Source organism: Chrysochloris asiatica, unplaced genomic scaffold (genome assembly GCF_000296735.1).
Source record: "Chrysochloris asiatica unplaced genomic scaffold, ChrAsi1.0 scaffold00144, whole genome shotgun sequence".
In the NCBI taxonomy this organism is placed as follows: Eukaryota; Metazoa; Chordata; class Mammalia; order Afrosoricida; family Chrysochloridae; genus Chrysochloris; species Chrysochloris asiatica.
Window position 1 is genome coordinate 2,586,707 of NW_006408662.1, and position 23,451 is coordinate 2,610,157.

General features: G+C 46.4%; 2 protein-coding genes across 3 annotated transcripts in view; one reads left to right on the forward strand and one right to left on the reverse strand.

Annotated features, from left to right (window-relative positions):
- Positions 1-781: 781 nt before the first annotated feature.
- Positions 782-4,398, forward strand: LOC102839498 (tubulin beta-2A chain-like). Of its 2 annotated transcripts, none has more exons than XM_006870554.1 (4): positions 782-838; positions 1,996-2,104; positions 2,551-2,661; positions 3,335-4,398. In XM_006870554.1, exons 1-4 carry the CDS (start codon positions 782-784, stop codon positions 4,396-4,398), a joined length of 1,341 nt encoding a protein of 446 aa, XP_006870616.1. The 2 variants fall into 2 exon arrangements, with proteins under 2 accessions (XP_006870616.1, XP_006870615.1); XM_006870553.1 differs by having other exon boundaries at positions 1,996-2,097; positions 2,535-2,661.
- A 969-nt stretch (positions 4,399-5,367) lies between these two features.
- The window catches only part of BPHL (biphenyl hydrolase-like (serine hydrolase)), a 39,399-nt gene continuing 21,315 nt past the window's right edge, over positions 5,368-23,451 (reverse strand). The window contains exons 5-7 of the mRNA XM_006870552.1: positions 19,604-19,735; positions 17,376-17,499; positions 5,368-5,455 (exon numbers count right to left, since the gene is read on the reverse strand). Coding sequence (XP_006870614.1) covers positions 5,368-5,455; positions 17,376-17,499; positions 19,604-19,735 — 344 coding nt within the window. The remainder of the gene's footprint in view (positions 5,456-17,375; positions 17,500-19,603; positions 19,736-23,451) is intronic.

Here is a 23,451-nt window from a genome sequence, read left to right on the forward strand (position 1 = left end):
TTTAATAGAAATAGAATGCAAGCTGAGACTGAGAAGCAATGAAAAATTTTACAACGCTAAAAGCAACAAGTGAAGTTAATTTCAGAACGTGTTTTGTTGAATAAATCTGTAGATTCTGGTGATGCTGTGGGTTAGGCGCTGGGCTGCTAACCACAAGGCTGGCAGTTCAAACCCCCGCACACACAGAGAATATTCCATATATAAGTCGCTGTTACAAGGATCCAAGAACCGGAGTCAACATCCCGCAACCTCAAAGCCTCTCCTAAATCCACTCAGCCCCTTATGTGTGAAAGCTTGGCCAAGCCGCTCACCCCGCCGGCATCTGCCTGAATGGAAGAGGAACTGGTAGAGAAATCTGGGCCCAGCCGGGGTGCAGGGCAGCTGTAAACGCGAGCCCGCGCAGGTGGAGGGGGCGCTGCTGCACGCCACAGGGCGGGGGATGGGTGGGGACCGGGCCCAGGGTGGGGAAGGGACGGCTGAGGGGCTGAGGTCCGGCGACCCAGAGGCTCTGAACCCAGAACCCGCGCACCCTTGACCCCCGCTCGGCTGTCCGTCCTGCCACCGAGCCGCACCCCCGTCCACGCCGGCCGCTCCCGGTGACCTCACGAACGCGGGCGGGCGGGGCCGGGGGCGGGACGGACGGCGTTTACACCCCCTCACCCCCAAACCACCCCCCCTCAGTATAAAAGGCGGAGCGGCGGCCGCAAGGCAGTCTCTGCGCTTCCTACTCGAGGTACCGTGCGCACTCCAGGAGCCGCCACCTCCGCTCCGCAGTCGAACCATGCGTGAGATCGTGCACATCCAGGCTGGCCAGTGCGGCAACCAAATCGGCGCCAAGGTGGGCTGGCGCGGGGTCGGGAAGGGCACAGGGCAGCAGACGCAGGGTACGACCGGAGCCGGGGAGCGGGGCGTGGACTGGGAGCCCGCAGGTGCGGGTTAGGGCGCAGGCCGGGGCTCCGGGCCGCGGAGGCCCCGTGCCCGTAGGTTCTGTGCGCTGGCGCCGGGCGCGGCCCAAGAAGCCGCCCAAGCTGCCATGAAGCCGCCAGCGACGCAGCCCCGTGCCTTCGGACAGACAGTTGTGGAGATGGGATCGGCAGCCCGCTCCGGGAAGGGTTCTCTCTAACCTGGGTAGAGGCTACTTACACTGTCATTCAGGAAAGAATGAAGCGTGTGTATTTCTGTGCGCCTTTGAATGAAAAAAAAAAAAAAAAAAATCGCAATGTCATTGGAGTGACAGATGTTAGGCAGGCTTCTTGGTAGGGCGACACAGACAGGATGCTAGACTCCCCTTGGACACCATCTCTGCACCACGACAGTCTGGTTTGGAGTTTTGGGGGGAGCCGGGGCATGATGGAGCGCGCTGTACCTCACATGGGAGAGCGGAGCTGGGAGCCGCTCTGGTGCGGGTGTGGGCGTCAGTGTACGCAAGGACTGGGCCTCTTCCAAGATCGCCATATTGCCCCCCGCTACCTCTCTGCCCCCTTTCCTGCTGTGGGTCCCAATGGAGCCTCCGCATCGCCAGAGCCAGCTCCTCCACTGCCCCCAGTCGGCCCCCACCACCTTGTGGCCTTTCTCCTCCATGCCTGGTGAGGTGGGTGCCTGGAGACCGAACTGTCGGTCAGAGGCATCCATCAGGAGGGCGTGGTGGGGCTTCCTGCCAGCCAGAGCAGACTCACCTGGCTGTCATACTGCCTATTAGACTGTCTCCCCACATCCTGTCCTGGGAGATGGGAAGATCTCCGCCTGCGCTCAGGGCTGCCTCTAGGAGGGGACTGCGGTACCCACCTTCTGCAGGACCACTCCCTGCTTTCTGCTGTCTGTCGCCATAATATGGCCGATGCGCTGCGGATTTTCATCCCTCAGCAGCAGCTGCTGCAGGAAGAAACGGGGGCGTGCAGAGATTCTCTCTCTGCCCCGGAAACGTGAGGAGGAGGAAGAAAACGGCCTTCATCAATAATGTTAGGAGGCCACTCTTACTCCTTGTTATAATTTCAGTTTTGGGAGGTCATCAGTGACGAGCATGGTATCGACCCCACTGGCAGTTACCATGGCGACAGTGATTTGCAGCTGGAGAGAATCAATGTCTACTACAACGAGGCTGCAGGTAACTAATTGAATGTTTTTTGTTTAATTAAACTGGCTTTCCATACTGTGGAAAAAAGTATTTGGAACACACATGGACAAAGAAATGTTTTTTGGTATTGATTTTAGTGTCGATTGCTGAAGAATAATACACTTTATCATTCCTTAAGACCCCTGCATGCTTGGCTAAGGCTGAATATGCTAAGGATCTCCTTTTTGAAAACAGAAACATGCTCTTCTACTTTTGTCTCTGGTGTGGCGCTGTAGGATAAGCACTGGACTGCTAACCACAAGGCTGGCAGTTCAAACCCAACAGCTGTTCCTCAGAAACCTATACAGGGTCGCTACGCATAAGAATGGATCCAACAACACTTAACAATTGTTGTCTTAGCCAGCTAAATGCTGGTGGTCTTCTCCCATGATTCCTTTGCTAGCCCCAGGTTTAATGGCAGCTTTCATCCTGCACAGGTAACAAATACGTCCCGCGGGCCATCCTGGTGGATCTTGAGCCAGGCACCATGGATTCAGTCAGGTCCGGACCATTTGGCCAAATCTTCAGGCCAGACAACTTTGTCTTTGGTAAGTAGTCAGTCATTTGGGGTTGGTTCAATGGTTTACCTTGGTTTACCTTCTTCCTAACCATGAACATCACAAAACTGAGAGGCCACTGCTGAGGTGGAAGGCTGTGTGTCCACAGACAGCCTGAGTGTTGACCTCACTCCATCCAGAGCATCTGCTGGCTGGTCACTCTCTCTCTCTAGCTCCAAGAACAATGTCAGCCTGTAGTGGGCTGCTGTAGTCTCCCCATTAAACCTCTGAAGGCCTCAGGATAAAGAGCACACTGAAAGCTTTAAACAATAGTTTATAGGCTACTGGTCACTTCAGAGGACCAGTGACTATAGGTTGCCACTTAGAGACCAAAGGTGGGGAAAACCGGTCAGGACCAGAAGTTCAGACAGCAGCTTAGAGCCAGTCTTCTCATTTGAATTCTATAGAACTCGAGTGTATTTACATGAAGCCTGTATCCTGTTCTTAACATTAGAAGCACTTGGGTTCATGGAAGCTGCCTGCTTTCATTCAATAGTCTTGAGTGACCCCTTTACTTTATTATGATCCCAGTGGTTTTGAGGGTCACTAGCTAAAAGGGGGCATCACAAAGGGAAGAATCTGCAACTTTCAGAGCAGTCTGACTCTCTGCTCTGACAGAATTCTTTCCATTTTAGTGTCTAATCTTCCCCTTTCCCTGTGGCAGGCCAGAGCGGTGCCGGCAATAACTGGGCAAAGGGCCACTACACAGAGGGGGCAGAGCTGGTGGACTCGGTGCTGGACGTGGTGCGGAAGGAGTCTGAGAGCTGTGACTGTCTCCAGGGCTTCCAGCTGACCCACTCCCTGGGGGGCGGCACGGGGTCTGGGATGGGCACGCTGCTCATCAGTAAGATCAGGGAGGAGTACCCCGACCGCATCATGAACACCTTCAGCGTCATGCCCTCCCCCAAGGTGTCAGACACTGTGGTGGAGCCCTACAACGCCACACTCTCGGTCCACCAACTGGTGGAGAACACAGATGAAACCTACTCTATCGACAATGAAGCCCTGTATGACATTTGCTTCCGTACCCTGAAACTCACCACCCCCACATACGGAGACCTCAACCACCTGGTGTCTGCCACCATGAGCGGGGTCACCACCTGCCTGCGGTTCCCAGGCCAGCTGAACGCAGACCTCCGCAAACTAGCTGTGAACATGGTGCCCTTCCCACGGCTGCATTTCTTCATGCCCGGCTTCGCCCCCCTGACCAGCCGGGGCAGCCAGCAGTACCGCGCCCTGACCGTGCCCGAGCTCACCCAACAGATGTTCGACTCCAAGAACATGATGGCAGCCTGTGACCCCCGCCATGGCCGCTACCTGACGGTGGCTGCCATTTTCCGAGGCCGCATGTCCATGAAGGAGGTGGACGAGCAGATGCTCAACGTGCAGAATAAGAACAGCAGCTACTTCGTGGAGTGGATCCCCAACAACGTCAAGACGGCCGTGTGCGACATCCCGCCCCGTGGCCTCAAGATGTCAGCCACCTTCATCGGCAACAGCACGGCCATCCAGGAGCTGTTCAAGCGTATCTCGGAGCAGTTCACGGCCATGTTCCGGCGCAAGGCCTTCCTGCACTGGTACACGGGAGAGGGCATGGACGAGATGGAGTTCACCGAGGCCGAGAGCAACATGAATGACCTGGTGTCCGAGTACCAGCAGTACCAGGACGCCACGGCTGACGAGCAAGGGGAGTTCGAGGAAGAAGAGGAGGGTGAAGAGGACGCTTAAGGGCTTTATGGATCAATCGTGTATATTTAGTGAACTTCTGTTGTCCTTAAGCATGGTCTTTCTTTGTATACTATGGTGCTCAGTTTTGCCTCTGTTGGAAGTTCACACTGTTGTGCCATGTGGAACTCCTCTAACAATTGTGGTGGTGTCTGTATCTACACGAATAAAAAGCATGTGTCTACGCGAATAAAAAGCACTGTGGTCTCTTCACTCTCACTTGAAATAAATTTATCCATACCAGCTTTAAAGTGTAAAGTTTTGGGATTTACTAATTTTAGCAATAATATAGAATTTCTCCTTCAGTGCTTTTTAAATAATAGCCTTCCTGTCTGTTTTGTAAAGATAGCTAAATATACAATACTGATTATGTAATTATTCACGTTCTCAAGGAGAATCTCTCAAAGGAAACCAGGAATTAAAAAAACAGCACCCTCTCATCCCACCCCTCAAAAATAGAACCAGGAGTGAAAAATGGTTTAGAGAGAAAGCAAACTTACTGCCACCTCATTTGCTTTATATCCAGATACCCTATGGATCCAGAGAGTAATGAAGTTAAGAATTTTCTTTTTTGATGTGATAAATACAAACAAAAAGAGATACTTTTACTTTGTATATAAAAAGATACATTATAAATTCAACTCGTAACCTAACATAGCAGCCATTGGATACTACAGATGTTTCAACTAAACTAATTTATTTGCAAGTGAAAGCATGGTAGGAATTTTTTCAAGAAAATGGTAAAAATTGTACAATTAAATGAAACTTAATTTTTTGTAGTTATTAAAACTAGATGTTTTCAATCTGATGATTCTTGCCTTTTGAGTGATTCATATTTGATCAGGAGCAATTTGTAGTGAAGCACGGAGGTCAAGGAAGGCAGGTGAGCAGATTCAGGAGTTGGCTGGGATTTCAAAGGCAAGGACCAGGCAAAAGCATGATTAGACTCAAAGCTTTCCTCAGCAGGGCAGTTCACTGTAGGAAGTCTTCCACTAAGGCATTGAATTCATTTGCAAAACGTAAATGAAGATTGTGCTTTCCTTCTGGCATCAGATGCAAGCTAATAGCAAAACAAAACTTGATCAATGACACACCTTTTAAAAACCTCTCACCCTACCCAACAGTTCCACATCATGTCAAGTGAAGAACTGCTTACCCTTCCTTCTCTCCCCACCACCCCTCCCAACTAGTAAGAGGGAGAAAACATAAGGTGGTTAAGTGTCCTTGAGTGGATCCCGACCCATAGCAACCCTGTGTAGGGTTTCCGAGGAGCAGCTGGTGAGTTTGAACCCACCAATCTTGCAGTTCAAACTGCTTTGCAGTCTGGCGCATTAAAAGTCATGTGAAGTTCACATAATAAACAAGACAGCCCTGGATGGAAAGCTCTTGGGTGTTAGACTTTGTAGCCAGCCTACAAGAGTCTATCAACACACACACACAACACAATACACACATACTGCATTTGGAGCTGCGTCAGGGTTTGACTATAAGGCAGGTATGTGATTTTACAAAAATTACATATTTTACAAGAGAAGATTGGTAAGATGACAAAAAGTACACACACTCCTCACATGTGTCAGATATATGAGGTCATGAACGGGAGCCCGTGCCATAACTGCCAACCTCTGAGGGCCACGGCCCGGCCAACACACACCCAGTGCTGCCCTTGCCTTGGTGCTCCTTTTGGACAGACATGTCATGAATGTGCAAAGCAATGGGCGAGATTTGTCACTACCGACATAAATGGAATGTCCCAAGATACAAGGATATGCAGAACCCCCTGGATTGGGGCCAGTGAGCACCCTGGAAATGGTGGGGGAACTTAACCAGAACCGCAGCCCCCACCAGCCTGCTGTTGATGGCTCCAAATCACCCTAGTCTTCTGTAAAGCAGCGTCAGCATAGCGCGTGGCCAGGTAAGCATCCTCCAGGCTGTGGGTCTTTGTTCAGGGGTTGCTAGAGCGGCTGTCACAATGCATCTTCTGTGACCACCTGCACTGCCTTCCCATGGGTTTTTGGTTGAATGTGACTGGTCTGTATTATCTTTCATAAAAACAGCCTTCTCTAAGTTCTATAGTTTATTGATTAGCTATTAAAAAACCCCTGAGCAACAATAAAAGGTAAAACATATGAAAACTTGAAGAATAAAAGCACAAGCTCAAGTCCACAATAAAACCGGACATTCAAGTGCCATTCCCTTATTGCCTCATTCCAACCTCTCAACACACTGGAGTTGTGAGCTCGTCTCAGTGAGCTCTCCGGATTTGTAGGGCACGGATGTGGGGGGAATTGAGGCTTGCTGGGAGGTGTGCACCTCTTGCCATTCAATCACTGGGGGTGGGGGTGGGACCACTCAAGGCCGTCTACTTGAAAGAGGGTACACTGAGCTGTACAACTTGAGAGGCAGGGTCCTGGTTACCCTACACATGGACAGACCTTATGGGGAGGCTCAAGGCCTCTGTTTTTAGGAGACAGAAAACGAATCCAAGGGCAATGATGCTGAAAAGTTCAGTTGCAGCTCCAACTCAGCACTAAATTGGATTCCAAGGCAAGGAACCCCCAACCTCCTGAGCTAGAAGGAGAGATACCAGCTTTGAACCTTTTAGCCACTCGGGGCAGCCTGTGGGGCTCTTCCTATAGAGAACTCTGTACCCTGGGGAACCAGGAACAAGCTTCCCTCCATTAAAAACATGGGAGAGCCCTTTCTGTGGCTCCTTTTGGAACGGCACAAGACTCTGGATGGATGGCACATGGTCGGACGATGAGTATGAAGAAAGCTGCCCCTCCTCATCCCACGCCGGCCATATCAAGGTGCTCAGTCCACTCTTCTAACCGTTTGGATGTGCACTGCTCTTCAAGAACAGTGTCACAGCGGGCAGACAGACAGACAAGAACTATGCTGCTGGGGACTGAGCCTCACCTACACCGCAGGAGGCTCTGGCCATCTGCTCTGGGAGAGTGGGTCTCAAACATGCCCATCCTTTGGGAAATGTAGGGCTTCTAAGAGGGTGAGTTCCTTGGTGGTGCACATGGTTAACATGCTCCGCCAATAACTGAAGGGATGGCAGTTCAAGCCAATGCAGATGTGTTTGGAAAGAAGACCTGGGTTTTATACTTCCAAAAAATTCAGCCTCTGAAAACCCTGGGCAGTCAGCTGTGAGAAATAAAGCCCAAGCTGGTCCATCTTGAGGAATAAGGAAACAAAGGGCCAAGAAGTTGCTCACTGACCTAGGCACAGATGCATCTGGGTGGGGTATTAGGTTAATTAGGGGAGGGGAAAGGGAAACCTGTCTGAGAAGTAGAAACTTTAAATAAAAATGCAACCATCAAAAGGCAAGAATTTCCGACCTTGAGGAATAAAGAACATCTGCCCGCCTTGTCATCTGGGTTTGATGCCTAATTTTACAAAATCGACTAATAAAGCCTCACCTACACTGAAACCAGCACAGATTGCATTTCTTAAGCGTCCTTTGGTGAACACTCGTGATAACTCATTGGTGACCTCATACGGGATAAGCGGTCGGCCTCAGTTCTCCACCCAGAGACCCATGGGGTAAGGTCCTAATCAGGGTTTTACACCGACCTACCAGTTGCCAAGAAGAACCGAGGTAGTGTCGTGGTAGCAACAGCGTTTCTGTCACTCAAGTGGTGTCAACAATGCGTTCGAGTGGATTCAACAGCACCTGGTGTTCCGGTTTCTGAGTGTGGGTACCTGCTTGCTGGGCCAGGTATTTGCCACTGCTACAGGAACTGGTGGGCTTGAACCGCTGACCTTCTGGTTAGCAGCAGGACTTGGTCAATGTGATCGTTTACCTGGGAGAACATGGGCTTCACGCCAGCGTTTCAATGCAGTGACTACCACCCGCTCCGTGCATCAGACCTTTTTACTTCACTTTGACGACTGCAACAAAACTCTCAATTCTTAATTAAACACCATAGCGTAGCCTGCTGCGGGAAGGGGGAGCACAGTGGATGAGCATTGAGCTGCTGTGACCTACAAGGTCCACGGTTCAAGCCCTCTAGCCTCTCTGTGGAGAAGGATGAGGCTCCCGGTTCCTGCAATGATGTAAAGCCTCAGAAATCCTATAGAGGTCACTGTGAGTCAGAACTGACTAGACAGCATTTAACAACAATGCTGCCTCTAAGTCTGTGACCTTTTATAGTTGGAAACAAAGGAAGGTTGCTGGCTCTTGGTACTGGAGACACTCCCACTATGGAAACTAGATACTAAAGAAGATTAGCTAGGTGTCCTGGTCATCAGCATCCTTTGGAGCACCCATTCCAGGCTGTCAGCAACAGTACCTTTTAGTTCAGACACTAAGAGGGCATCTGTACAGAAGGCTATCACTGTACTGACCCTCGCCACAGCAGGCTGAGGACCCCAGGGGCCCCAGCTAGCTGTGAAATCATACCACCTCTGAGTCGGAGGCAGCAGCCCCACGGCCTGACCATACATCCAACCTCCACCCAGCTAGAGCCTCTGAAGGCAGACGGGGCTGGCAGGGAACAATCTCCGTGAGCCCAGTCCAGGACAGAAAGCACCTTAAAGGACGGGAGGGGCCTGGGTCAGGACAAGGAGAAGCTGTTCCAATCAAAGGATTCAGACTTTCTGCACAGGAGCTAAGGATCCCCGGTGGAGCAATGGTTAAGCACTCAGCTGCTAAGCAAACGGTCAGCAGCAAAAGCCCTAAGGACCTGCTCTCACAAAGAGTAGTCTGAGAAACCCTGCATGGCAGGTGTAGTCCGTCCTGTGGGTTGCTATGAGTCAGAATTCGATTCAATGGCAATGGGCTTGGTTTTTCATGTTTTACATAAGAATCCGTTACAAGAAAGGGTTCAACTGCCTAGAAACAAATTGCAAAGCCACTGAACTTGAATACTCTCCAAGGCATCTGTGTCCCAGAGATCCCAGGATTCTTCTCTCTCCCACAGAGAGAAAGAGTCAGATTAACATAAGCAGCAAGCAGGTCTGCGTGACAACTCTGCCCTTCGTCCACCTGATTCTGAGACACAGGGCTGTTGGGTATTAGGTTCACACACGGTACCTATTTGTTGGCAATTTTTTTGAAGGAGTTGACAGTCTTAAATTAGAAATTAAATGATAGATATATTTTAAGTTTAATTATAAACGTATCCTGAGAACAGATACCTTGGAAGTTTGCTCTTTGGTTGTCAAACGGCCTAAGGAATCCACCTTCCTTCTGTGGAGTCCAAACAAGCCAACAGCCTTCTGGGCAAGCTGGAGGCCAGCTGGAAGGGCTGCGGTGGCAGAGTGTGACACTAAGTACGAAACTGCAGTCACTCTCAGACAATCACTGCTAACCTTGCTCTCCACCCATTGTTCCAAAGAATATTGCTGGAAGAAAATTACCCTCCATAAAGCAGTCTACTGGAATGATGAACGTCTGAATAATAAGGGCATACTTTTATCCCGTGTTTATTCATTCTGTGGGAACAGAATTTCTAAATGAAGCTCTCTGCAGCCTGTTACGGAAGCCAGTTCTGAGAGGGAACACACTGCATCTACTACGCATGGCGCTGTGCACACATCACTAGGCGTATTAACCCAGCTCCTCAGCATCATACTAAGAGGATAGGATGCACGGTCTGTAGCTCACACCCTGCGGAGTGCTGGGGGTTAGATAGTTTCATGCAGCCTTAACCTCTCCTCTGCAAAAGATGATGGATGTAAAAGATGATGGAAATATGTCTAAGTGTGCTATGAGGTATAGTAAGACATTATGTGTGAAAAGGCTTTCTCAACGATCAAATGCTGCACGGATACAGGTATTACAAAGGTTCACGGTGTTGTTCCTAGGACCCCTGGAGTCCATTCCAGCTCACAGCGCTCCGACACACAACAGGAGGAAACACTGCTTGGTCCCACACCACCATCACAATCACTGTCATGTGTGTCAGTCCATCTCACTGAGGGGCTTCCTCTGTTTGCTGATCCGCTACTTTCACCAGCATGACGTTGTCTCCAGGGACTGAGGCCTCCTGAGAGCCTGTACCGAGTAAACGACATGGAGTCTCATGATCCTCGCGTCTCAAGAGCATCTTCCAAGACAGACGTGTCCTTCTCATGGCAGGCCATGGTGCATTCAAAATTCTTTGCTAACACCATAATTTAAAGGCATTAATCCTTCTTCAGTATTCCTAATCCAGTGTTCAGCTCTCCTACAACTGAAGCTAACTGAAAATAACATGGCTTGGGTCAGAAGAACCTTAGTCCTCAATGTGACATCTGCTTTTAAACATTTTAAAGAGCTCTTTTACAGCAGGTTTGCCCAATGCAATATACCATTTGATTTCTTGACTGCTGTTTCCATGAATTCTGATTGTGGATCCAAGCAAAATGAAATCCTTGACAACTTTCATCTTATCTCCATTTATCACGATACCACTCATTGTTCCAGTGGTGAGGTATTTTGCTTGATGTTGAGGTGTAGTCTGTACGGAAGGCTATATAGTCTTTGATCTCCAACAGTAAGAGCTTCAAGGCCTCTTCACCTTCAGCAAACAAGGTCATGTTCGCTGCATGCTGCAGACTGTTAATCAGCCTTCCTCCGATTGTGATGCTGTGTTCTTCTTCATGTAATCTAGCTTCTCACACTCTCAAGCATACAAACTTGAACTTGTTCCTTCAGTACTATCAGCTTATGGCTGCTATGGTTAAGTCTCATCCAGTTGGTTCTGACTCATAGCCACCATGCATAGAGTTTCTGAGGAGAAGCTGGTGAGTTTGAACCGCTGACCTTGTGGTCCAATGCTTGTACTACAGCGCCACCCCAGGCCCGGATTTAAGGTGGAGCTGGTGGCTGTGTGCCATGTGTGTGCTGACGTATCAGCTCTGTCCAGGGTTTCCAAGGCTGTAAAGATTTATGGAGCAGAAAGCCTCATCTTTCTCCTGTGGAGCGACAGGTAGATTCAAATGGCTGATCTCGTGTTAGCAGCCTACCTGGTAATCCACGATTCCACCAGGGCTCCTCACAGGAGTTGCATTTAACTGAAAAATAACAAGCATTTGTTGCACATTTAAAATTCTCAGAAAAGTTTGTTGTTGTAAGTGTGGTGAAAGGATATCACCCTGATGCACACCTTTCCTGACTTTAAACCATTCAGTCTCTCCTTGTTGTGTTTAGACAACTGCCTCTTGGTCTATGTGCAGGTTCTTCATGAGCACAATTAAGTGTTCTGGAATTTCCATTCTTTGCAATGTTATCCGTAATCTGTTATGATTCACACATGCCTTTGCGCAGTCAATAAATCACAGGTAAATGTCTTTCCGGTATTCTCTGTTTTCAGCCAAGACCCATCTGACATCAGCAATGATATCTCTCGTCCCACGTCCTCCTCTGAATTCAGCTTGAAATTTCTGGTGGTTCCCTGTTGATGTACTGCTGTAACTATTTCTGAGTTATCAAACAACATCATACAAAATTTTATTTTTGTATGATATTGTTTGGTAATTTCTGCATTCCGTTGGATCACCTTTCTTTGGAGTAAACATGTATATGTTGGCTGGCACAGATGAGTCTCAATCTTGGGAGGGGAAATCTATATTTGAAAGGGTCTCCATCTGAATGCAGCCCTGCATTCTGCTTGTTGAATCATCTCAACTGCTCATCTGTCGATTCTGGAACTATGGTTTGGCCGCTGCCTTCTTCCTTCAGCACCATTGGGTTAGGGTCGTTGTTTTCAGTTCCCACTCATAGTGACCATGTATAGGGTTCTGAGGAGTGGCCGGTGGGTTTGAACCACCGCTTACAGTTCAAACTGACCTGTGCTTTCCTACAGCACCACACCAGGACTCAGTTAATAGTTATATTTAATTGCAAAATAAGCAGCTTTTTCCCCTCACGTTTAACATTCTCAGAGAAGCTTGCTGTTACAACATGTCACAGAGCAGTATGACTCGGAAGTTGTGGAACTGCTTCTGTGGCCACTTTCTCTGCTGGACTGTATGCCTTTGCAAGTAAGGACCACCACAGTCCATGTGGGACAATGCTGGTCCTTTCTGATGCGGGTTCATGGGGAGGGAGGGAGCAGGGGGCTTTCTAATACAACTACTAGACTCAGTTTCAAAACCACCTGGTCCAATTCCAAAGATGTAATGACTGGCTCTGTAGATTGAACATACGGCGGTAAGTCCAAAGTCTGGCTACTAGGGTTCCAGTTCAAACATGCACAGCTTCATTCCAGACAAAACGTGCTGAGACCTGTCTCTGTGATCAGACCAGTTCTCTCAGTAACACACTCATTCTGTTAAGGTGTTTTTCCCAAAGGCCCCATAAAATCAGTGTCTGAGGGGACCTGCTGGGCCCGTGAAATTCAAGGCAGAAGGTCGACTCAGAAGGCTATGACAACTGTGTTTTAAAATTCAAAAGGGGTCATATCTTGATATATTTTCTCAAAGGGCACAGGGCATATTAAGAAGTTTTAGAAAACTGGAAAATTGCACTGAGGAATTTTTTTTCCCATCATAATACACCTGTTTACTCTCCAAGGGCAACAAGGGCCATGAGAATTTCACTGGGAGACCTTATTCCATTTGCCCTACAGCCCTCCTCTTTGCCCTTTCAGATTTCTTTTTATCCTTAAAACACCAAAAACATTTAAAAGGAACATGATTTGAGTCCCTCGAGGATGCCAGAGCTGGCGCATGGATGCGGTATACATGAACAGTGCACAATTCTTCTGGGAAGGGTTAGAGAGATGGAAACACAAAAGTGTACAGACCTACCCACTCCAAGACTGAAACTCAAAGGGAACATACGAGCAGGCTTGGAAGCTCACTGGCAACCGTGGTGGTCTACTTGTGAGTGGAAGTGGGGGAAAGGCAGTAATGAAGATATGGACTGAGTTTGATCATGTCATCTGTCGACCTTCAGATGAGACAAAGAAGAAGGGCTGGGGAGACTTAGACACTTCTGAGCCCATGGACACTGACCTAGCCATGGGGGGCTGGAGCTGAGAGTGAAGCGGCCAACTGATATAAAGTGGGAGGAGGCATGCAAGAATGCCCAAACTTGCAGATTGTACCCATTTGACCTAGCTTCAATGGCTTGATGACCAGAGATCAACTAGAGGAAGATAAAGAAGTCTGATACAGGAAGCAAGTGCAAATTGCTACAATTTGATGAACTTGACCTTTACTTACAGTTGTAGTAGCTCAAAATACCAACCATGAGGGAAGGAGTTTTCACATCAAGGATCAAGCCTATCTCCTCGGTACACAGGGTTGATCGGGACGGACATTTAGACACTGGCTACCTAAAATGGGAAGCGCTCTGTAGCATGGTGGTTACGAGTCGGGCTGCTATTCTCAAGGTCAGCAGTTTGAGACTACTAGCTGTTTCTGCTCCCGTAATGATTTAAAGCCTTGGAAACCCTACGCAGGGTCTCTATGAGTCGAAATCGATTTCATAGTACATAACCACCACCACCGCCACCTAAAATGGGAGGGGGAGGGGAGGCTCATAAAGACATGAAGTAACTGGCTTACACATTTTCAAGAGAGAGTTTAGTTTCAGAGTGTGTGGGGGGAGGTAGAACCCCCACAGAATAGTTTTTATCTTCTCTGATGGGTCTGGTGAAAGGAGATGGGGATAAGATTCTTATGATTCAATAGTGTGGAATTGTTATCATGACTAGTTGCGACAGTCACAACTGTAAAGGTAGAAGTTTTGTAACAAAAATGGGGGAGTAGTTAGTCTTACAGTGCAGGAACAGAGGACCCTAGGACCATCAAGGGAGAAGAGCATGAGCAGAATGTGGGCCCCTATCCAGAGAAGCAGCGACACCAGAGATGGAGGCAGAGGTGGGGACATGGAGAGAGGGAGCAGCTGAGGACTCAGGACTCATGGAAAGAGAAAGGCTGTGTGCTGGCAGTCAGGAGGCAGGCTTGCAGAATGTGCCCTTTGGTGGTTTAAATGATTAAATATCTGAAAAAAACACAAAAATCCAGCATAAAAGAAAAAAAAAAAAATAACAGTGTATAGATACCTAGATGGAGGATATGTTGAGAAGCAATGCCATACACGGTATTTTTATTTCATAGAGTTGTTGTGATTTTGTATCAATACTTTTTGACTTAGCCTTGTACAGTCTCTGAAGGGTCAATGTTCACTTGTGTGATTATTTTCTAGAAATTCTGTACACAAAAACCCAAACCCCAAACCACTCATCGCCCATTCACACCTTGTTTCCTCCTCCGAGTGTACACCAGTGAACACAAAGAAAGTTCAAAAGTCATTCAAGTCTGAACGTTCATCTGAATACCAGTAACAAGAAAAGCTGGCTCCTTGGTGAAAGCATTTCAAATACAAATTTTTTTTCCCTAAAACTTTGTGGGATCCAGTAACAGAATGTCTGCTGACTTATCTTAACAAAGGCAGCTCTCAGGTGACTGAACCTGCCTTTCAGAAATAACAAAATGAACAAGAGATGCACACCTGTTATTCAGGTACAAGTCTTAGTGTGTATTGGTATCTCGTGACTCCAAGTAACAGGTTTCTAATTGTGGTATATAATTATTTAAGGCTGAAGTAACATGCAAAGTTTGAGCATTAGTGTTAGGTGAAAACAAGCAGGGCTCAGAGTTGAACACAGACTATCAGTGATTACGGAAGGAGCCCTGCTGACACACTGTACAAGCACTTAGTGGCTACCTGAAAGGTCGCAGTTCAAACCCAGCAGGTACACCACGGGAGAAAGATGTGGCAGTCTGCTTCCGTAAAGACGACAGGCTCGGCCACCCTGCAGAGCCGTCCTGCTCTATCCCATAAGGCTATTCTGAGTCTCCATTGACTCACTGGCAACAGGTTTGCCTGTTCTTTTTAACCTATGTTAGAAAAAACATTCTGGAGAAAACCCTCACAAATATTAATAAAAATACAATTTAAATTGGTAATAAAGAAAAGATGATTTGTTTTTTCTTTTGACTTTACAAAATTTCTTTTGAATTCTTTACTGAGTAGATAGTACTTTTAAATGAGGAAAAACTAATCTGAAAATTTCCAAATTATATTATTTTTGTTAAGAATGATTGATATAAATCTAAGCTGAAATCAATGTTATAACTTAACACTATGAATACATCTGCCATTCACAACAATAAGAAGAGATACTAAATGGAAGAACAAGGTGGAGAGGAGAACAGTTAGGCAGGTTTGCATGGGCCAAGTGGGACAGAGGTAAATAATGATGTATGTACAACCTTGGAACAACAGGGCTCTGGGATACAGGGATTGAGGCATGGTTTGAATGCGTAAAAGGTGGGAAATAATGTTAAGATGCTAGGCTGTCTTTCGAATCTTGGTTTCTCTTGTATACCATTGTAAAATAGACACTTCAGGAGGTTAGAAAGGAATAGCCAGAAATATCACCATAGAAAGCTTGTAAGTACATCTTCTACCTATAAATGATTGGAATACCTAAAATGGGGCTACAATATGCCCATTGAAGGAGGCTACCTTTGGAGCCTCTGCATTACATAAGACCACAGGTGGAATCCTGAACTGCATCCAGAATCTTCTGAGGTCGGAAATTTCCACTTGAAAGGACAAGCAGACCAGCCTGGAGCAGCTAGAAGAACAGAAGATACTTCTTGAAAGAAAGACCAACAGGAAAAATAATAAACAATAACAGCAGTCCAACTGACTACTACAGGAACAAGCAAGCAGCTCGCCCAGGAGACATCAAGCCAAGTGGTTGGGTCCCCTCAGGGAAAACCCAGTCCAAGATTAAGACTCAAGGGGAATACACTAGCAGACATGCACTCTGACTGGTGACCACAGTTAAGGCGAAGTGAGGGAAAACAGCAATGAAGCTGTGAGCTAAGTCTGACCACATTCAATAGACTCCTGTGAACCCACATGGAGACCTCGTTGGCCAGCAGTATGGCAAGACCTGGGGACTCTTGGGCCCAGAGTCAGTGACATAGCCACAGGGGACAAGAGTGGAGAGTGAAGCATCCAGCAGATAAGAAGAGAGGGCATATGCACAAGAACACCCACACTTGCAGATAATACCCACTTGACCTGGCTTCAATGACTGGATGATCAGAACTCAACTAGAAGAAGAAAGAAGAGGGAAAAAAGAGTAACCTGATACAATTTGATTAACTTGACCTACACCTATGGATGCAGTAGCTCAAAAGAGGAAACAAATCATTACAGCGAGGATCATTCCCACCCCCTCCATACAAAGGGTAGACAACTTGGACATGGGCTACCCAAAGTGGCGGGGCTACAAAGGCAAGAAATGACTGGCTTACAAGCTTTCAAGAGGGACCCTAGATCCAGAGGGCACGGAGGTAGAATCTCCACTGAGTAGTATCCAATCTGTCTGGGTGGGGCTGATAAAAGGAGATGGGGATAGGATTCTCGTGGTACAATAGTGAATAATTACTATCAGGATTGATTGTAAGGGTTGGAAATGTAAAGGTAGATGTTTTGTATCAAAAGGAGGGGAGTGGTTGACTTTGCAGTCCAGGAGCAGAGGTCCCTGGGACCATCAAGGGAGAAGAGCAGAGAGCGAGACCCTACCTAGAGAAGCAGTGACGCCAGAGATGGAGGCAGAGATGATGACGTGGAGAGATGGAGTGGCTGGGGACTCTAAACCCAGAGAGGGAGAGGAGCTGTGTGCTGACAACTGGGGGACAGGTTTGTGGGGTATACCCTTTGGTTGACTGATGATGCATGGAGGGGATTGTAACCATGGCAATGAAATGATATACGATAGGATGAATGTAAAGCTAATGTTCTCTCATGTAAACTATCACATTATTCACAAAAAAAAAAAAAAAAAGAAGAGATACTGATCTAAGAATCTTTCCTTGCACTTATTCTTGGCCCACAAAACAGGGCTTCTTGCCTGTTTTCCTAGGGCCTGGAATACAGCAGTGCTGGCTGTCCTTTCCTTCCTGAGCTGTTTCCATTTATTCCCCAAGCGTCTGCAACTGTGGTCCAGACTTACCGTGACCCTTTCACGTGTCTGTGGATGAAGTCTGCATGGAACCCCGGGACCAGAACATCCTTCTCCCCATGCACGATTAAGGTGGGGCACTGAACGTGGGGCAGCAGATGTCGACAGATGTTACCTGAAAACCAGCACAAAGAGTTTGCTGCCATGGAACCATCCTGCATGACAAAAGAGGAGGATGGAGCTTGGGCACATGGCAGTCTTTCTGGATGTAGAGCCAGCCATCTGGATCAGATGGCGCCCAGTCATTCTTCTTGGAGATCCTGCATCGTGCAAGTGGTAAATGTGCTCAGCTGCTAACTGAAACTCTGGAGGTTTGAGTTCACTAAGAGGCACTTCAGAAGGCCCAATGAGCTACTCACAAAGCAGCAGCTACTGAAGACCCAGCAGCACCCAGCTCTGCCCGGACACACACGGAGCCACCACTGGCTAGTCAGTCAGCTCTCTGACAACTGGCGTTGGCTTCAGGTCCCTTCCAGCTCTGACATTCTCTACGTTTCCTCTTTCACTTTTCTGTTGTTTTAGTTTTGCTGCTGTCTCATGGCCTCACTAGGAAACCAGCAGTTTTACCTGGTTTAAATGCATAATCCATAGACAACAAGCAAATAAAAACTCTACAGCTCTTCACGTCACACAGGGAAACTCCCAGTTTGGAGAACGATGCTTGATGGCAGACACTGGAAAAGCTTTTTCTTTGCGATCATGTTTTAAATGGTCACTAGGGCCCTAAGCAGTCCTCAAAAGTTTATACACAATGACGTTACAACTTCCACATGGTAAATAAGCACACACAGTGGTCTCACTACATGAATATACTTCTGAATGATTACGAAGCCCTAACTGGTGTGGCGCTGCAGGATAATGCGCTGGAACACAAGGTCAGTTTGAACCGCAGGTTGGCTGTTCAAACCCACCAGCTGCTTCTTGGAAACCCTACACAGACAGGGTCACTATGGGTTGGAACCGACTTGACAGTTCTAGACCACCACCAACACAGGACAGAGACGTGTCAGTCTGCTTCTGAACTGATGACCGCCCAGGGACCCTGACGGAGCAGTTCTACTCCGTCCTGCAGGGTCACTAGGAGTTGGAACCAACATGAAGGCATATGGGAGCTGGAGGGCTTATGGGAGCTGGAGGGCTTAGATGCTTGGGATCATGACATATTTATAATCTGCTCCGTTATGCCTTGGAATCTTCCTACATTTTCACTGCTCCATCAACAAGTCATAAAAGTTCACAGTTAACAAATCTGTCTTCCTTAATGGATATTGCCTTCATAGATACTGCCTTGTAGAACTTTTTGTTTAAGAGCTGACAGCAACACACTTTAAGGATGTGTTTCCATGGGTGGATACTGTATTTGAAAAGGATCATGACCAAGCACATATCTGTTGTGGTGACATAAAAACAGAGAGAATAACACATCCACAAGTCCTCTGAAATGCGCATGTTTTTACCAAGGACTCATTCTCAACATCATGACCTAATAGGTCCAACTAGCCCTTCAACTTTTATAATTGAATGGCTCCAAGATTCTAGTTTAGCTTCTCTGTTCTTTTAGCAGTCCAAAAAAAAGGTGAAAGAAAAATAAAAACTTACAAATGTAGATAGGCACATAAAAATAAACTTTAACTCAAAATTTCTCTTAGAGATACCAATTCTTATTATAAATGGAAAAATTGTTGATTCTTTCAGATAAAAAAAACAAAGGAGACATCTGTTCATGGCTCAGGTCACATAATTAATTGTGAAGACGGGAAAGAAAGGGACTCAGTATTCTTTACTCTCACCCTCATCCTAATTCCGCTAGGGCTGAAGGTCATGACCAAGCCCCTCCTCTTTGTCACAATATCAGAGAAGGTGGTGCAACCAGGAGAAAACAAGGCATATGGCGAGGCTGCTGGCTTTCTAATGACCCAGTCCCAGAATTAGAAACCAGACTCTAGCTGAGCTTTCTAGAGACCACATGCACACACCAAAAACTGGAAGGAAAAGAGAAAGATCTGCTATTGAAGAGGGAACAACATGAACCATTGTACATACAGCTCTGTCTGTAGCTTAAGGAGTGTATGCAATACTAGTGTCTTCTTTTCACACACCAGGGTGTGGAGATAAATCAGTGAGCCCTACCCCTGAGGATACTGGAGTACTGGGAGAGAAATTCAGATATCTTCTCTCATCTTCTGTAAGCAGCCATGAACAGAGTTCGTGCAACTTACCGTCTGGAAGATGTTTGAATTGCAGAATGCCATTCACCCACTTCTCACAGGTTTGAGCAAAGTAGTCATAGCCATATAGAGCTTCCAGGGGTTCTCTGGTTCTCTTGCTCCATTTGGAAACATCTTGGATCCCTGGAGAACAGAAGTGGGGACAAAGGTGTGTGCTATCTCCGGCTAAATCTTCAAACGGTCCTATTTTGTCCTTCTCAGAGCCTTTATATCTGCTGTTCCATCTGCCTTCCTCCTTATGACACCCAGACTCAAACACCACAGAGGCCTTCCCTGACTACCTTCACCCTCACTGTTTCCAAGATCAGAGGAGTGTCCGATCACCCCTACATCATAAGCTCCAAAAAGGTTGGTGCCAGGGACTAGAGCAAAGCCTGCCACAAGCCAGGGACTCAACAAATATACATCAGGTAAATGATATGTGGTCTGCATCGATGTTTTTTTGCTAAAGAAAACAGAATGTTCCTCTGGCCGGACTCACCTGGAAGAGTGACAATATTTGTAAGTTGCTTTGTTTCTATATTATTTCATATACACTGAGAAAAGCATCTAACCACTAAACGCAAACTATGGTGGTGGCGTGCCATCACATCAGTTCTACCTCACAGCGACCCTGTATAGAGTTTCCGAGGCTGCGTATCTTTACAGGAGCAGAAGGCCTCCTCAGGAGCAATTGGTAGATTCCACCTGCTGACCTTGTGGTTACCAGCTAGGCCTGTGATCCACTGCGCTCCTAGGGTTCCTTAACTTCAAACTACAGCGCAGATAATTCACTATTAGGAAGAATAATAGCAAGAGCTAAAACCACTTTTCTTTTCTTCCGAATGTATTTTGTTGTTATTCTTGAGAATACAGAAAACAAAATACACATCAATTCAACTCTTTCTAATGGTGCAATTCACAGACCCCGACTATGTTCACGGAGTTGTGCGGCCACTTTCACCCTCCTGTCCTGAACTGCTCTTCATAACTCACTGCCCCCAAGGTCCCTATGCAATCTTTCCAGCTGCTGTAATCACTTGAGCTCATGTTGTTGTTGTTAGGTGCCATCGAGTCAGCACCAACTCATAGCGACCCTATGCACAGCAGAACGAAACACTGCCAAGTCCTGGGACAACCTCACTATTTTTGCCACACTTGAGTCTATCGATGCTGCCACTTGGCCAATCCATCTTGTTGGGGTCTTCCTCTTTTTCTTTGACCCTTGACCTTACCAAACATGATATCCTTCTCCAGCGAATGGTCCCTCCTGACAATATGTCCCAAGTATGAGAGACGAAGTTGGGCCACCCTGGCCTCCAAGGAGCACTCTGGATGTACTTCTTCCAACACAGATCTGTTGGTTCTTTTGGCAGCCCATGGCACTTTCAATATTCTCCTCCAACACCATAACTCATAGGCATCAATTCTTCTATGGTCTTCCTTTTCACTGTCCAGCTTTCACATGCATACAAGATTATTGAAAATACCATGGCTTGGGTCAGGCACATCTTAATCCTCAAGCTGACATCTTTGCTCTTCAACACTTTAAAAAGGTCTTGTACAGCAGACCTGCCTAATGCAATACGTCGTTTGATTTCTTGACTGCTGCTTCTATGAGTGTTGATAGTTAATCCAAGAAGAATGAAGTCCTTGACAACTTCAATCTTGAAACTGACCCCATAGATAGTTCTTAAAGGAGCATCATGTTCAAGAAAAACTTTTTTAAAAAAAAAAAAAAAAAAAAACTAGTTTAGTAAAACTATTGCTTGATTTTAAGAAGACTTCAGGGGATATTTGGATATTTTTGGTTTAAGATTTAAAGATGGTCTCATGATTAACAGGTTCAGGGGTTCATCTACCCTCCATGACTAGAAAGTACAGAGTCAACAAGAACTTTCAATTCTGCACCTCTCCTGTTTGAATCAGGATTCTTCCAGAGAACTCCTGTCAAAATCTTCAGTAAAAAAATGGTGGCCAGGCACCATGTGTTTCTTGTAATATCACGGCAGAGACCTGAGGTGGCTGTTCATGGAGGTGAGCATTCTCACACTGTGTACTGCCCCTCCTAACTCCCCTTCCTCCTTGGAGGCTCAGAATGGCAACCGTCTACTGTGCGCTGGGTGGCCACCTGCAAGCTCTTAGGACCTTGGACACCGCATAGTGAACTGGAGGGAGAGCAGAAGCACTAAGCATGCTACTAGTCCAATTAACAGGATGGCTCACAAAACTATCACTGTGAACCTCCAGAGACCAAGGAGCCTAATGCTCTATAGACCACCTCTATAGATCAACTCCCCAGCCCACCATTCTTGTAGCTCTGTGAAGGCACTGTGATAGTTCTGCATCTAGTTGCAGAAATGGTGTGGTCTCAGCCACTAAGGTTGGCGGTTTGAACCCACCCGGCAGCACTGCCATAGAAAAGCTTAGCGATCTGCTGCTGTAAAGATTACGACCAAGGAAATCCTTGGTAGGAAGTTTCAGTCAAGGGTCAGCTGCAGGACCAGGACCACTAGGACTTGGGACTAACTGATGGCAAGAGGATTGGTTTGCTTGGTTCTTCAGTGGACTCGTGGGAGTCATAACGTATACATGGTACATGTGTCAAATATCACAAAATAAAATACACTTATTGATTATTAAATAAATGAATCAATTAAGCATAAGACTTAATTAGAAAAAAGTCCCCTGTGATCTGAATAGAACTTTTTTTTGTTATACAAACCAAGTTGACTAATATTCAATGTGAAGATGTAAAGTCCTAAGATGTAAAGTCCTCTTCTTGGGATAGCAAGGGATCTATAAAATAGACTAAGTCGGCATTTGGAGTAAGATTTATCTATGGGAATGTAAAACCTCAGCAAGGCTCTAGACTTGATAAGAAACACTACTGAAATCTCACGGGACAAGGAAGTTCAGCTATAGCTGGGGTAAGTCAAATGCTCATATGCAGTTAAGAATACAAACTTGGGATTCAGACTGCCTGGGTTTCAATCCCAGCCCCTGCACTTATTGCTCTGTGACACTGAGCAAGTTTCTTAACCTCTCTGTGCTGATTTCCTCATCTGAAACTGAGAATTATTACAAATATTCTAGGATAAAGAATGAATTAAGTTAATGCATGCAATGTGCTAACAGTGTCTTGCATATAAAACAGCCTAAAAATATCATATATGTTAATTTCTATTGATTTATTTTGAGGAAATAATTTTACAGCAAAATATAATTCCTACCAAAAACAAGTAGTAATTATTTTAAAAGTTAAGTTCCTGAGATAACCATTTGAGTCAAACTGTTTACTGATCCTAAGAGAATGGATTTGTATTTCAATAAAATGGGCATATTTATTTTTAAGCATATAGTTTGCATCAACCACTATAATCATAAAAAACAGAGGCATTCACTCATCACTGATTGAGCTCATCAGGTAAACAAGACCTCCGTTTGTTATATTAGTCACAGCAGATACAAGGGGGCTTCAAAATGTGGGAAAAAAGCCATTATCTTTTCATTTCATATTTCCATGAACTTTTGAAGCCCCCTCAGACATCTTGGTGTGGTGCTGTGGGCTAATGCATGAGACTGCAAAGTCGTTTGAGCTGCAACGTTCATGGTTCAAGCTCACCAGCTGCTCCTTGGAAACCCTATGCAACGTCACTATGGGTCGGAATAGACTCGATGGCACTTAACAACAACAACAACATACAAACTTGAATGTGATATCGTCTTTGCTCTCAAGGCCCTTACAGCAACAAACTTTTACACATTACAGGTAGGAAAAAAGTGAAGACATATAGGAGGACAGATTAGGGTTGGTAACTAATTCAGACTTACCGTGTAGCAGTCTCAGAGGTCTTAAT

What these genes read in the sequence shown, in the direction of transcription:
- LOC102839498 (XM_006870553.1), top strand. Translation starts at nt 782, where the DNA reads ATGCGTGAGATCGTGCACATCCAGGCTGGCCAGTGCGGCAACCAAATC. An exon ending in TCAATGTCTACTACAACGAG is followed by an intron (nt 2,098 to 2,534) that starts GCTGCAGGTAAC and finishes GTTTAATGGCAG; the next exon opens with CTTTCATCCTGCACAGGTAA. An exon ending in GCCAGACAACTTTGTCTTTG is followed by an intron (nt 2,662 to 3,334) that starts GTAAGTAGTCAG and finishes TCCCTGTGGCAG; the next exon opens with GCCAGAGCGGTGCCGGCAAT.